This window comes from Malania oleifera, chromosome 4, assembly GCF_029873635.1.
Source record: "Malania oleifera isolate guangnan ecotype guangnan chromosome 4, ASM2987363v1, whole genome shotgun sequence".
In the NCBI taxonomy this organism is placed as follows: Eukaryota; Viridiplantae; Streptophyta; class Magnoliopsida; order Santalales; family Ximeniaceae; genus Malania; species Malania oleifera.
Window position 1 is genome coordinate 49,659,057 of NC_080420.1, and position 12,776 is coordinate 49,671,832.

Genomic DNA, 12,776 nt, shown 5'->3' on the forward strand with positions numbered 1-12,776 from the left:
AAATTTAATGCATACAAATAACAAGGCTCGGATACCACTAGTTAGGAAAAATATTATATATGAACTAATTCCCATAAATAAATCAATGGAGTAATGCAAATAATAAATAAAATTGAGATACAAAATTTAACATGATTCCCTCATCTGTTGAGGTACGTCCACGGGGCACAGCGGTCTAAATCTACTATCACTAAAATGTTGTACAAAGTGGATACAAAAGACATAAGTGTTACAAATACACAAGAGTGTATAAACAAATATAGCAAGATAGAAATGCCACACCAAATATCTTGAAAAAAGTTCCAAAGAACCAACCAAAAGACACACAATAAAAGAAATCTCAATATGCTGTAAATAACACACACACAGCCGGAGTAGAGAAGAACAGCAGCCTGCAGCGGAGAAGACAACCCGCACTGGCAGCAGACGTGGGCGTGAGGAGCCGTGAGGTGTTTCTGTCAGTCGAAAAAAACAGAGAGTGGAGAGGGCTGCTTGCTGTGCTGTACTCAAAATGCTTAGGCGGGGAGAAGGAAGATGAAGAGGCTGCCTCAGGCGTCAGGCTTGGTCTGCTGCGCATGAGCTGATTTTTTTTTTTTTTTTGGGAGTTCCAGAACACAGCTACACTGGGAAGCCAACAATAAAGTAATTAAAGTGGAACAACATTCAAGTTTTGGAAACATATTTTTCATTTTCAAAATTTTAAAAATAATTATAAAAATGGCACATTGTTTTCCAGTTTTTTTAGATTTATATAAGAAGTCAGGGACCAGTGTTTTAAAAGGCATTCGTAAGACGTGCCTCTTGAGGCGTTTTAGGCGCAACTGGAAAGGCGTAAAGCCTCAAATGCGTGCGCCACAGGGGAGAAGGGGTACGCTGGGAAAAAAATTGCGCCTTTTACGCCGCGTACGCCTTTTGGGAGCACCTGAATTAAAAAAAAAAAAAGTTAAGTAGCCTGGTAGGGCTTTGACGAGCGTCAAAACTCCCCTCTATCTACGAAGCTTCTTTCTTCCAAGCTTCGTATCTCTCTGACGACGACTCCACCTTCTTGGCTCTCTCCGACGAGTCGTCGACTGCTTCCGAGGGATCGTCTCTCTCCGACGATCCCTTTAGAGCTCTTGTCTCTTTCCAAGCTAGGGTCTGGCTTCGAAGACTCCTCCAGCTTCTTGTCTCTCTGACGAGTCGACGATCCCTTCCAATCTCTGATATGCCTCCGACGGCCCCTTCTAGCGTCTCATCTCTCTCCGGCGATCCATTCGAACCTCTCATATCTCTCCAGCGATCCTTTACAGCCTCTCGTCTCTCTCCATGACCCCATACAACCTCTTTGCTTCGAGTATTCAACTCTCGCTCTCTCTAGTGTTTTTCGTAGCAGACTCCCACGAGACTCTTTGCCAGTGTCTCTAAAACTCAATTTAGCTGCAGCTGATTTTGATTTGTTCAGTTTTCCCTTTTCATTTTTCAATTTTCAGTTTTAATTTCCTGTTGGTGCTGCTGATTGTTCCTATTCAATAAACAAAAACATGTCCAAAGGTGAGTCAAAGGGGCAGAACCGTTTTCATTTTGTAATGTTTTGGCCTATATGATATTTAAAAATTATGTTTTTATTTTTTTCTCCATTATTCTAAATTTTTCTCTTTTTTACTGTATATAAGTTGTTTTTATTTATTCATCATTTTTAAAAAATATGGTCCCAAATGCTTACGCCTCACCTCGCTGAGGGTAAAACGCCTTATGCCTTCACCTTCTAAAACATTGCTGCATACTATAGACCCATTGTGGTCCGATATTTTCTCATTTATAACTATGTATATTTGCACTGAAACCTTTCAAAAAATAATTGTATGTGTGCTTATTAAAATATTGCTACTCATGGCTATTACATGTCTTATGAAACATGGAGATAATAGTTTAGTAGAAAAGGCTTATCGTTAACAGTTGACCCCATATATGTAGGAGTTTTGTGCAGTGAACTGCCCTTTTAAATATTTTCTCATTTATAACTTTGTATTTTTGCATTGAAACCTTTCAAAAAATAATTGTATATGTGCTTATTAAAATATTGCTACGCATGGCTAGTACATGTCTTATTAAACATGGAGATAATAGTTTAGTAGAAAAGGCTTATCGTTAACAGTTGCCATAACAGTATGTATGGCCATTTGGCAATTTTTTTTTTTTTATAAATGTGGAATGGAATCCAGTTTTTATAACAGCTGATAATCGTTGTGCTTTTAGTTTGCACCATTATCCACTATTAGTTTCTCTTTTTTCATATTTCATACTTTTAATAATTATTAGGGTAAAAGACAGTTAGCTCCCCTGAGGTTTGACAAAAAGACAAAAATTTCCCCCTAGGTTTCAAAAATGTCACAGACCTCCTCTAAGGTTTCAAAAATGCCAAAAACCTTCCATGAGGTTTGCCAAAAAGGCATAAACCTTCCTTGAAAAAACTTGTCTTTTGTTAAAATACAAAAGAAGGTTTGTATCTTTTTGACAAATCTTTGGGAAGGTTTTTGGAATTTTTGAGACCTTAGGGGAGGTCATTGTCTTTTTCCTAAACCTTAGGGGAGGTCAATGTCTTGCCCTACTTTTTTTTTTCTGATTAAGAAAACTTCAAAGTTGAAGTGACCATTGTTTAAAAAGAAAAGTAGAAAGGCGAGATTGGGAAGACTCAAAACATACTTTTATGTTAACCTTGTGTAGAATTAATCAACCAAACCATTTTGATCTTTCAAAGGACAAAAGATTACCAAATTGCTATTTGTGTGGGCATGTAAAAAGTAGTTGTTAATGGTTATTTTAGTCATTTAGTATCATTAGTGTGTTGGTGTTGTGTTAATAAGTGAGTGACTGAGGGTTAGTAAGGGTATTTATGGTCATTATAATGTATTTTCTATGTATTATATATATAGGGAGAGACCTATTGTTGTGTTAGGTCTTTCATTTTACCTAAAATCTCAACATGGTATCAAAGTAAGATCTAACCTAAACCCCATCACCAAACCAAACTCAGTTGTCTCAACCCTTCTTAGAACCCCCACAACCTTTCAAAATTTCACAAAATCAACCACATAGCCAAAAACAAAACCCCACCCTCCGAACTATAACCTTGTAAAATCCCATTGCTAAACCATCCCACACCTCTGCATATGTCGGCTGACTATCGGCAGTCCTGACCCCATGCACGGCCGTGTGAGACAGTTTCCGATCACCATTTTTCTGGTTTTTTCCTCTAGCATGTTTTGATTCCTTCCATAGACGATAAAATCAAGTTTTTGGGCTTGTGTTTTGTTCAATGATCCAATATTTTTCGACCATTCACTCGTGGCAGTCCATTATTTGTTGTTCAGTGTTAGTAAATGCCATTGGTGAATCTTTTGGAGCAGTGGTAGTGTTCATAAGTTGATTTTGTGAGGCTGTGGCACTGTTTTATTGGTTTGTTAATGGCTTGCCTATGGTTGTTTTAGTGGTTCACCTTGTTTGTGGTTGTTTCGATTAGTTTGATTGTTCATCTTGTTTGATAGTGGTCTAGTTTGTGAGTGTTGGGATGGAGTCTATGAATCCCAAAAACATGTTTCCTTTATCACGACCACTAATTACAACTGAAAAGTTGGAAGGAAAGAATTATGTCTAATTGTCTAAGGCTATTAGGGTTTATTTAACTAGATTAGGAAAATTTGACTACTTGTTCTTGTTTGGGCCTTCTGATGAGAAGAGAAAAGAAGTGTGGATTTAGGAAGATGCTTTGATTGTTTCCTTTTTGTGGAACTTGATGGAACCCTTGATTGCATATATGTGCATGCATCTAGATGCATCAAGGAGATTTGGGATTATAACAAGATTTTTTACTCTAGTAACATTACACGTATATGTGATTTATCCCTGGATTACTTTCAGTTACAACAAGGAGATAGGAGTCTTGCAGAATATTTTGGAGAGATGAAGCATATTCATGAGGAGCTTAACATCATGCAACCTATAATTGTCGATGTTCATGAGATTTAAAAGCAGGGGGAGCAAGTGACAATTCTTCAGGTTCTAGCAAATTTGAGGTGGTTTGGTGCCAGATACTTGGTAGTGCAAAGTTGCCATCATTAGTCGATGTTGATTCTTGTGTCCTTCATACTTCCACCAACACACATTCTCCTACTCTTGCATCTGGCCTTGAGTGGACAATGCTTGCCATGTAGGGTGATTTTAGTTTTCGGTCAAGAAACTGTAGAATTTATTGAGGTGGTTCAAGCGCTTGTGGTGGGAGAGATGGACGAGGTGGAGGCACTCCTTGCAAGTGCACTAATTGTGGATGAGGTGGTCATACTATTGAACATTGTTGGGATCTCCACGGTAAACCTTCATGTGTTGCCAATGCAGCCGCCACCGACTCCACAACTTTGGTGCCAAGTGGGGAGCAATATACTATATCTATGTTAAAGGAAGAGTATTTCAAGTTCTAGTAGTGTCAAGTGTCACACAAGCTTCTCTTCCCATTACATCCCTTGCCCAAACAGGTAACCTATCAACTGGTTACCATTAATCATATCATAGGTATACCTAATTTCTTCTCTACTCTCTGGTATCTTGAAAACTTACCTCTTGTTATTCTTACTGATAGATCTAACGCAACCATTAAAGGAGTTGGGACTATATAGCCCACTTTCTCTATTTCTCTTCCTTCAAGTTTGTATATTCTCAAGCTTCCTTTCAATCTTATGTCAGTTAGCAAGATTACCAAATCTATGTATTGTTTAGTAACATTCTTCCCTAATTTTATAGTCATCTATGATTTGAAAACTAGGAAGACGATTGGTGGAGGGTGTGACGCTGGTGGACTTTATCACTTTGAGCCACTATCTCATTCTATCGCCTATACTACTACTGCCGCACCTCTCCAGATTCATTGTTGCTTTAGTCTTCCTTCATTGGAAAAGTTGAAACGTCTAATTCCTAATTTGAGTTCTGTATCTAGTCTTGATTGTGAATCTTGTCAATTGGGAAAACATCATCGTGTCCTTTTTGCTTCCTGAATCAATGAACAGGTGGAAGCCCGTTCATGTTAGTCCATTCTAATGTTTGGGGTCCTAATCGAGTTGTGTCCAAGTTGGGTCTCTGATACTTTGTAACCTTTGTGGATGATTATTCAAGGATGACTTGACTCTATTTAATAAAAGATTGTTTTGAGTTATTTCATATATTTTGTGCCGTTTGTTCTGAAATAAAGACCCAATTTGATTGCCAGTCCAAATACTACGGAGTGATAATGTTAAAGGGTATTTCAACACTCAATTCACTACATATATGACTCAATTTGGTATTGTTCATCAATCATCTTGTGTCCACAGTCCTTAACAAAATAGGATTGTAGAGAAGAAAAATAGATATGTCTTTGAAATCATTGATACCTTACTTTTATCAAACGCATGTACCTAAAGTGTTTTGGGGTGATGTTGTACTTATTGCTTGCTATCTCATCAACAGTATGCTGCCCTTTGTTTTTAGTGGTAAAATACCCTACTCTATTCTTTGTAAACTAACTCCTGGGGTTGGTAAGTTGGATCCTTGTGCTATAAAATGTGTCTTTTTGGGCTACTTGTGCACTTAAAAGGGATATCATTGTTGTCCTACTCTATGTCACTTATTTGTTTTTGCCTATGCTACCTTCTTTGAGTCTACACCATACTACTCTTAACCCCTGAGTGCTTCTGATCTCATTGAGTCTTTTCCTCTACTTCATAGTTTGCTAAATTCATCTTCCTGTGTGTCTGTAGTTTGAGCCGTTCTCATCTCTTTGATTGTTCTAATTTGCAAATGTATTCATGATGGTGACTCCAAGGAGGAGAGTCCCCTCTAGCTTCTGCTACCATGCCTTTGGTTTCCTCATCAAATGATTATATTTCCCATGATGTTGATCTTCCCATTGCTGTCCACAAAGGTAAACACACAAGTGCACAACATCCCATCTCCAACTTTGTTTGCTCCGACTTTTTGTCACCCGCCTATTGTTGCTTTGCTACTACTTTGTCATCTGTTGCCCTTCCTAAATTCGTTTTTGAAGCCTTAGCCCACTCTGGGTGGAGGAATGTGATGGTTGAAGAGATGAGTGCTTTACAAGACAATGATACTTGGGAATTGGTATCTCCTCCTGTTGACCAATTTTGTGGTTGGTTGTCATTGGGTATATACCTATGAAAGTCAATTTTGGATGGTTATGTGGCTCGTATGAAGGCATGTCTTGTTACTAAAGGGTACTCAGGTGTATGGTTTGGATTATTCCGCCACCTTTTCCTGGTTGACATGCTTACATCAATACATTTGTTCATCTCCTTGGCTACTATTTGTCACTGGCCTCTTCATTAGTTAGATGTGAAGAATTCCTTTTTACATAGTGATCTTGAGGAGGAGGTCTATATAGAGCAACCACATAGGTTTTTTGCTTAGGGGGAGTTAGGATTTTAGTGTGTCAGCCCTAGAAGGCATTATATGGTTTAAAATAGTCTCCCAAAGCATGGTTTGGTTGATAGTGCTGTAGTACTTGAGTTTGGTCTTTGGCGGTGCGCTATGGATCACTTTATGTTTTATTGTCATACTTAATCGAGTAGGATCCTTCTTATTGTGTATGTGGATGATATCGTAACTACAGGTGATGATGATCAAGGTATTCAGAGCCTAAAACATTTTCTACAAACTAAGTTTCAAACACTTTGGATTGGAGATGCATCAGGGTCTTTCTCTTCAAAGTCTTTCTATTATAATCTCAAAAATACACAAATCCTAGCCCTTTTGCATAAATCTGTTTGGAAAGCAAAGATTCCTTTTAAAATCTAGGCCTTCATTTGGACCTTAATTCTTAACAAGATCGACGCAAATGATATGCCGCAAAAAAGAGGCCTTACAAAGCACTCAGTCTAGATATTTGCATGCTGTGCAATGAGTCTAATGAGACTATTAGTCATTTGTTCATTCATTATAAGGTAGCGATGCAAGTGGAACAATTTGTTTTCATATGCTGGTGAATATTGGGCGGCTCCAGTTAAAATTTGGGATTTTTTGAAAGTGAAGTTTTGGGGTTTTAGGGAGGAGAGAGAAAGAATATTTTGGGGCTATGCTGTTTTTGGAAACTTGTGGCTGCGTTTTTTGGGAAGGAGAGTTTTTGAAGAACAAAAGATTTCTCCAAGATTGCTTTGGGATATCTTTTTAGGCTCACTCTCTTGGGGTTTTGGGGGGTCTTTTGCTGTCCGAAATTCGAAGGGATTGCAAAGAAGTTCTGATGTAATTTGTTAGTCCCCCCCCCCCCTTTTTTTTTTTTCACCTTTTGTACTTTTTATTAGGGGATTTCTTATCCTTATTTCATTGTTATTATGTTCTCTTTTTAATAGATTTGTTTTACTATATAAAAAAAAAAAGAAGTATCCAAATCTTGTATGAGAATTGTTATCACTACTCACAAAGGAAGTATATTTTTTATCTTTTGGATGAGACGAGACTATTGGGATCCAAACTGGTTGATACACCCATGAATCCTAACAAGAAGTTAGTGCCGGATATGGGTGATTTGTTGCCTAACCCAAGATGATATCAAAGACTTATTGGAAAGTTGAATTATCTCAAAGTCGCTTGACTAAACATATCGTTTGCAATATGTGTTGTGAGTCATTTTCTAGATTTTCTGAGGACAAGTGATTGGAACGCAACAATTCACATCTTGAGATATTTCAAAGGTGCACCTGAGAGAGGTCTCTTATTTTGAGATTAGTGTCACCCTCATATTCAAGGATATTACTTATGCAAATTGGGCAGATCACCTTCAGACAGAAGATCCATAATTGCACACTATATATTTATTAGTGGCAACTTGGCTTCCTAGAAGAGCAAGAAACAAATAGTAATGGCTAGGTCAAGCACTGAGTCAGCGTATAGGGCCATGGTTCACACTACATGTGAGCTTGTTTGGTTGAAAAACGTGTTAGAAGAATTGAGTTTTCCACATTTTCAATCTATGTAGTTGGTTTGTGATAATCAAATTGATCTTCATATTACCTCCAACCCGGTCTTCCATGAGCAAACAAAACACATTGAAGTTGATTGCGACTTTGTTCAGGAGAAACTTGTGCAGAAGCTCATTACCACCACTTATGTACAGTCTGATATGCAGCTTGTTGATTGGTTTACCAAAGCTTTTGGGGGTGCTCGTGTTAAATTTATTTGTAACAAGTTAGGAGCATATGATATTTATCTTCTAGCTCGATGGCGAGTGTTAATGGTTATTTTAGTCATTTAGTATCATTATTGTGTTAGTGTTATGTTAATAAGTGAGAGTTAATAAGGGTATTGCAGTCATTAGAATGTATTTGATATGTATTTATAAATAGAGGGAGAGACCTATCATTGTGTTAGGCCTTTCATTTCCCCAAAAATATCAATAGTAGCAAAGCATGTGTGGATATTATCTAGACTTTGAGTACTCTGTTTTGATGTATAATACTGTTAAAGTGGTGCATAGTTATTGCTAATTGGTCTTTTTATGAGGATATTATGTTGTGTAGAATTACCTTTATTATATGCATTTAGACAATATATGATATTTAAGCAGTTAATATTTAACAATCTATCTAAAACATGTGACGATATGAGGTATTTTCTAGAATCACGCTGTGATTATATGATTTTAGAACAGGATCTTCATCCAGTGTGCTGTTATTCATTCTTTGTAAAATTGAGTTCTCTGTGCCACTTAAATGATTTGGACCCCTAATGTTGGTCTGAGTGGATCTGTTTGTGTAGTAACTTTTATTTAAATCAGGTTCTTGAATTTTGAATATGTTTGCAAAAATGCTATTTATCATGTGAATAGCCATCACGGGAGATTATCATGGGGCAGGTCCCGTGCATCTCAGGCATCCTGCCCTGCTGCCCCTTCTCTCTCCCCTCCCTCCACATAACTCCTGCGACGGAGCACAATAATCTTCCCTTGTTATGAGTAGCGTGAACGTTTGTTTGCCTCATCTCACTCTCCATTGTTGTTGACTAAAGGCACAGAACTCGCCGTCACAATATCCATTTGAGTTTTTAGTTTTTTTTAACCTTCAAGATCTTATAGAAGTCCTTAGTTATGTTTTGTTTACGTTGTCTGTGAGCAGCTTGTATTAGAATTTATGAACTTAAAATTTCTTATTCATTGTATGTTGTTTAATTAGTCTCTTGTTCTAAATGTTTAACATAATTAAGGTTAATTACAGAAAACCTTCTATGGTTTGACTCAAAAAGGAAGTAACTTATGGTTTCATTATAACCATTGAACCATTTTCTGCTTTCCAAAACCATGCATCCTATTATTCTCTTTTAAAAAATGGGATGCAGAGATCAAAATATCCACGAAAGCTTTTAGTAAAGTTAAAATATTGATTGATTGGACTAATGTCATCACAAGCTTTAAAACATAGTTTAATAAATCCCTACTTTACTATGAGTGCATCCTCATCACCCTAGATCTAATGAAAAAAACCACTAAAAGAGTAAGCACAAAAGGAACATTAGTTTGACATGAAAAAGTATTTGGTTGTTTGTTAAAAACTCTAGCATTTTCCAAAATATTTGGTTGCTATATGCATTCTTGAAATATGCAGACTAGAACTATTTCTGATATTTGGTTATTCTTTATTCCAAATATTTTGGAATGCATTCCTTTCCAAGAATACTTGTTTGACATGAATTAACTATTTGGTTGTTCATTAGTCAACTCCAAGAATGCATATTTCAAGTTTTCATCAACAAGTATTTGGTTGTTGTCTCACCCTTCCTTGACTCACTCACCTCCATTGACAACTTTATCACTGGCGTACTCATGGTGGCTATACAGAACATTAGTTTGACATGTTTGTTACCAGCAAAGAAAGTACTAAACATTGAACTTTGTATGAATATTAACTAAATCAATTAATGTCCTAATTTTTAGTTGATTGTGTATATTTTGGTCTTTCTAGCTTGTTTTGATAATAAAAATTAACTCGAGGATGCGATTAACACAGTTTCAAAACACATGTTTTTTTTCTTTTAAAGTCATAGGATATCACTTTGCTTTTGGTTAGTGAAATGGTTTCCGTGTTACAACCCTCAAAAATCTTCTTTTGCTGCATGATTCAAAGTGCAGAGAAGGGGATAACAAGGGAGCTCAAGCTGCCTATCAATTTTTACATGCTAAAATTATACATAGTCTTCTGGATGCAGTTATTAAGCATGGAAACCTGGAACGTTGGCCGGTAAGTTTGTTAAGAAAGGTACTTAAAATGCCATATTGCAATGCCCATATGCATGTATTAAGCTTATTGTCTCTTTTGGTTTCATATGGAAACTTGAAATATGCATTGTTGTTATATAAACAGGTCAATTACCAGAAGAAAGGTGCAGTCACAAGCATTACTGATGTTGTACTTGGTAGATTGTGCTGTGTGTGCATATGCACAATGCAAGTTTAGTTTTTTTTTCATAGCAACTTGGTACTTATTTTGCAGTTCTAAGTCAACTGGTTTTTCCATGTCTGCTATTAGGATTATTGGTTACTTTGTTGAAACTGCAGTGAATTGTAGGTAGAATTTTCTGGCATTTTGTTTGTGCATTTCTGTCACCAAAGATTTGAGTCCCTTGTTCTGTGATTGTGAGATTTTACTATGATTTACTCTTCAATCCATAGGACAACCCCAATTATTCACCCAAGAATGGAATAGCATGGAATTGAATGCATTGGTCTTTATCATTTTACATTCTCGCCATAAAATTTTTCATTTGATTCTACTCCAAACTCATACTGCTCCAGCATAGGAAAATTCGATGAGAGCTTCTTCTAAGTTGATAGCTGACATTGAACTTTCATGGATGTTTTTTAGCATGTCAAGATTCGAAAGGATATTTGTTAGATAGTGTTTGGGAGTATGGATTTCACTCAGTGGTTTGTTTGAACTGAATGGGCAGGGCATTGCTATTACTGTTAGAATGGTGGCTCCTCAGTTGTTTTAACATAAGTGAAAGAGTTGACATAACATAATTGTAGATGGTGATTCTAGCAGGGAGGTATCCTAAATGAATGACAGGAAGGTACATGGAGGCATTGACATATTATGTGTGTGTGTGTGTGTGTGTGTGTGAGAGAGAGAGAGAGAGAGAGAGAGAGAGAGAGAGAATGAGAATGTGGTTAGATGGGTGGCAAAATTGCAAATTATGCAGTGGGCCGTTGAGAGAGAGAGAGAGAGAGAGAATGTGGTTAGATGGGTGGCAAAATTGCAAATTATGCAGTGGGCCGTTGCACCCATAGGCGTGCTTCTTCATTGGAAGATCTAAGGGGAGGCTGGGTTTCACCTTGAGGGAAGCTATGATTTTTCTTCTCTTTTCTTTTTTATTTTTAAAAATAATTTTCCAGTTTTTGTTGCATTGTACTTCTCGTGGAGATTGCATTTTTGGTTCGAAGGTAATTTTCTCTTGTACACGTTCAATTGCTTTGTTTGATCTCAAAAAGACATTAGAACCCTATGCACTCTTTATGTTTACCTTGTGAGCATAGGCACTCTTTTTTATGTTTTATGTTTACCTAATTGAATGCCCTTCTTAAATCAGAATGTAGGATTTGGTTTTAAAAAGTAGGTTTGCACCATTTAAGATGTTTTATATTTATTTATGAGTAAAAGATATCGGCTTCTCTTGAGATTTGATAAAAAGATATTAATTTTTCTTGAAGTTTCAAAAATTTTACGGACTTTCTGAGATTTCAAAAATCTTATAAATCTTCGCCGACTTTTAATTTTTGGGACTCTTGTATCCCTTAAGTCTTATTTTGTGAAATATAAGATAAGGTTTTTAATTTTTTGACAATTTTCAGGGTGAAGTTTGTAGAATTCTTGAAATTTTAGGGTAGGTGCTTGAAAATTTTGAAATTTTAAAGAAGGTAAGTGATTTTTTTATCAAAATATAAGGAATGTCGGTGTCTTTTGTCCTGTATTCTGGTACGTACATGTTGAGAATGTTTAATTTTGATGGAAACTATTAATGTTTATTGTGCGTGTTTGTAAGATATCTTTTTTTTTTTTTACTAAGTTATAAAATAATTTTTATTTTACATACAAAAATGTTACTAAGGGTATAATTCAGCAAGTCTTAAGTGTATAATTAGTTGAATATTTATATAAATTATGCCTCAATGCATTCAAATACTTATAGTTGTTTCTTGTTTATTTAATAATTTATTATTGATTTTTCTTTTAATATTAAGTAAATTTGACTTTTATTATTTTGAGGGTATTTCTAAGTTCATAATTTTACTCTTGGTATTAGCTTTTCAAAACCCTAGCTATTATCATTTAAATCAGTTTTAGACATTTTACAATAATTATAGAAAATGTGAGTGGGGGTTTATCCATGTGACATTTTTTTGTTTTTCAAAATATATCTTGTTTACCCATTCAATATTTTGACAAAGTAAACATTTATTTAACATTTCAGATGCTACTATTTAATTTTTAAACTAAATGAACTTTCTTTTTTCAGGTTCTAATCATAACCTATCTCCTCTTGTTTGGACCACTTTTGAGCACGTAACAATTTACTCTATTAATGCTTTTACATATAACCATTGCGTGGCACACTATTAATTTTTTATTGGGTTTGTTGTACGTGCCACCTAAAGAAAATAGAGAGAGAGAGAGAGAGAGAGAGAGAGAGAGAGAATAAAAAAGGCCTATGATATGTTATTTATTCAAACAAGTAGCTAACATTGATTGCATTGATTCTTTGGA

At 36.0% G+C, this 12,776-nt stretch overlaps 1 protein-coding gene across 4 annotated transcripts; it reads left to right on the plus strand.

The window, feature by feature from the left end:
- The first annotated feature begins 931 nt into the window (after window positions 1-931).
- LOC131154463 (uncharacterized) lies at window positions 932-10,707 on the plus strand. 4 transcript variants are annotated; one of them, XR_009136442.1, is made up of 3 exons: window positions 932-1,530; window positions 10,140-10,253; window positions 10,377-10,707. XR_009136442.1 is itself a non-coding variant. In XM_058107265.1 (3 exons), the coding sequence occupies exons 1-3, from the start codon at window positions 1,521-1,523 to the stop codon at window positions 10,582-10,584; spliced, it is 327 nt and encodes a 108-aa protein (XP_057963248.1). In that variant the 5' UTR covers window positions 969-1,520; the 3' UTR covers window positions 10,585-10,707. The 4 variants fall into 4 exon arrangements, 1 of the variants encoding a protein (XP_057963248.1); XM_058107265.1 differs by having other exon boundaries at window positions 969-1,530; window positions 10,145-10,253; XR_009136440.1 differs by having other exon boundaries at window positions 976-1,530; window positions 10,140-10,271.
- The last annotated feature ends 2,069 nt before the right edge of the window (window positions 10,708-12,776 follow it).

Excerpts from the sequence above, each read along its gene's own strand:
- LOC131154463 (XM_058107265.1), top strand. Across the intron at positions 10,254-10,376 it reads GAAACCTGGAACGTTGGCCG|GTCAATTACCAGAAGAAAGG; the intron begins GTAAGTTTGTTA and ends TTATATAAACAG.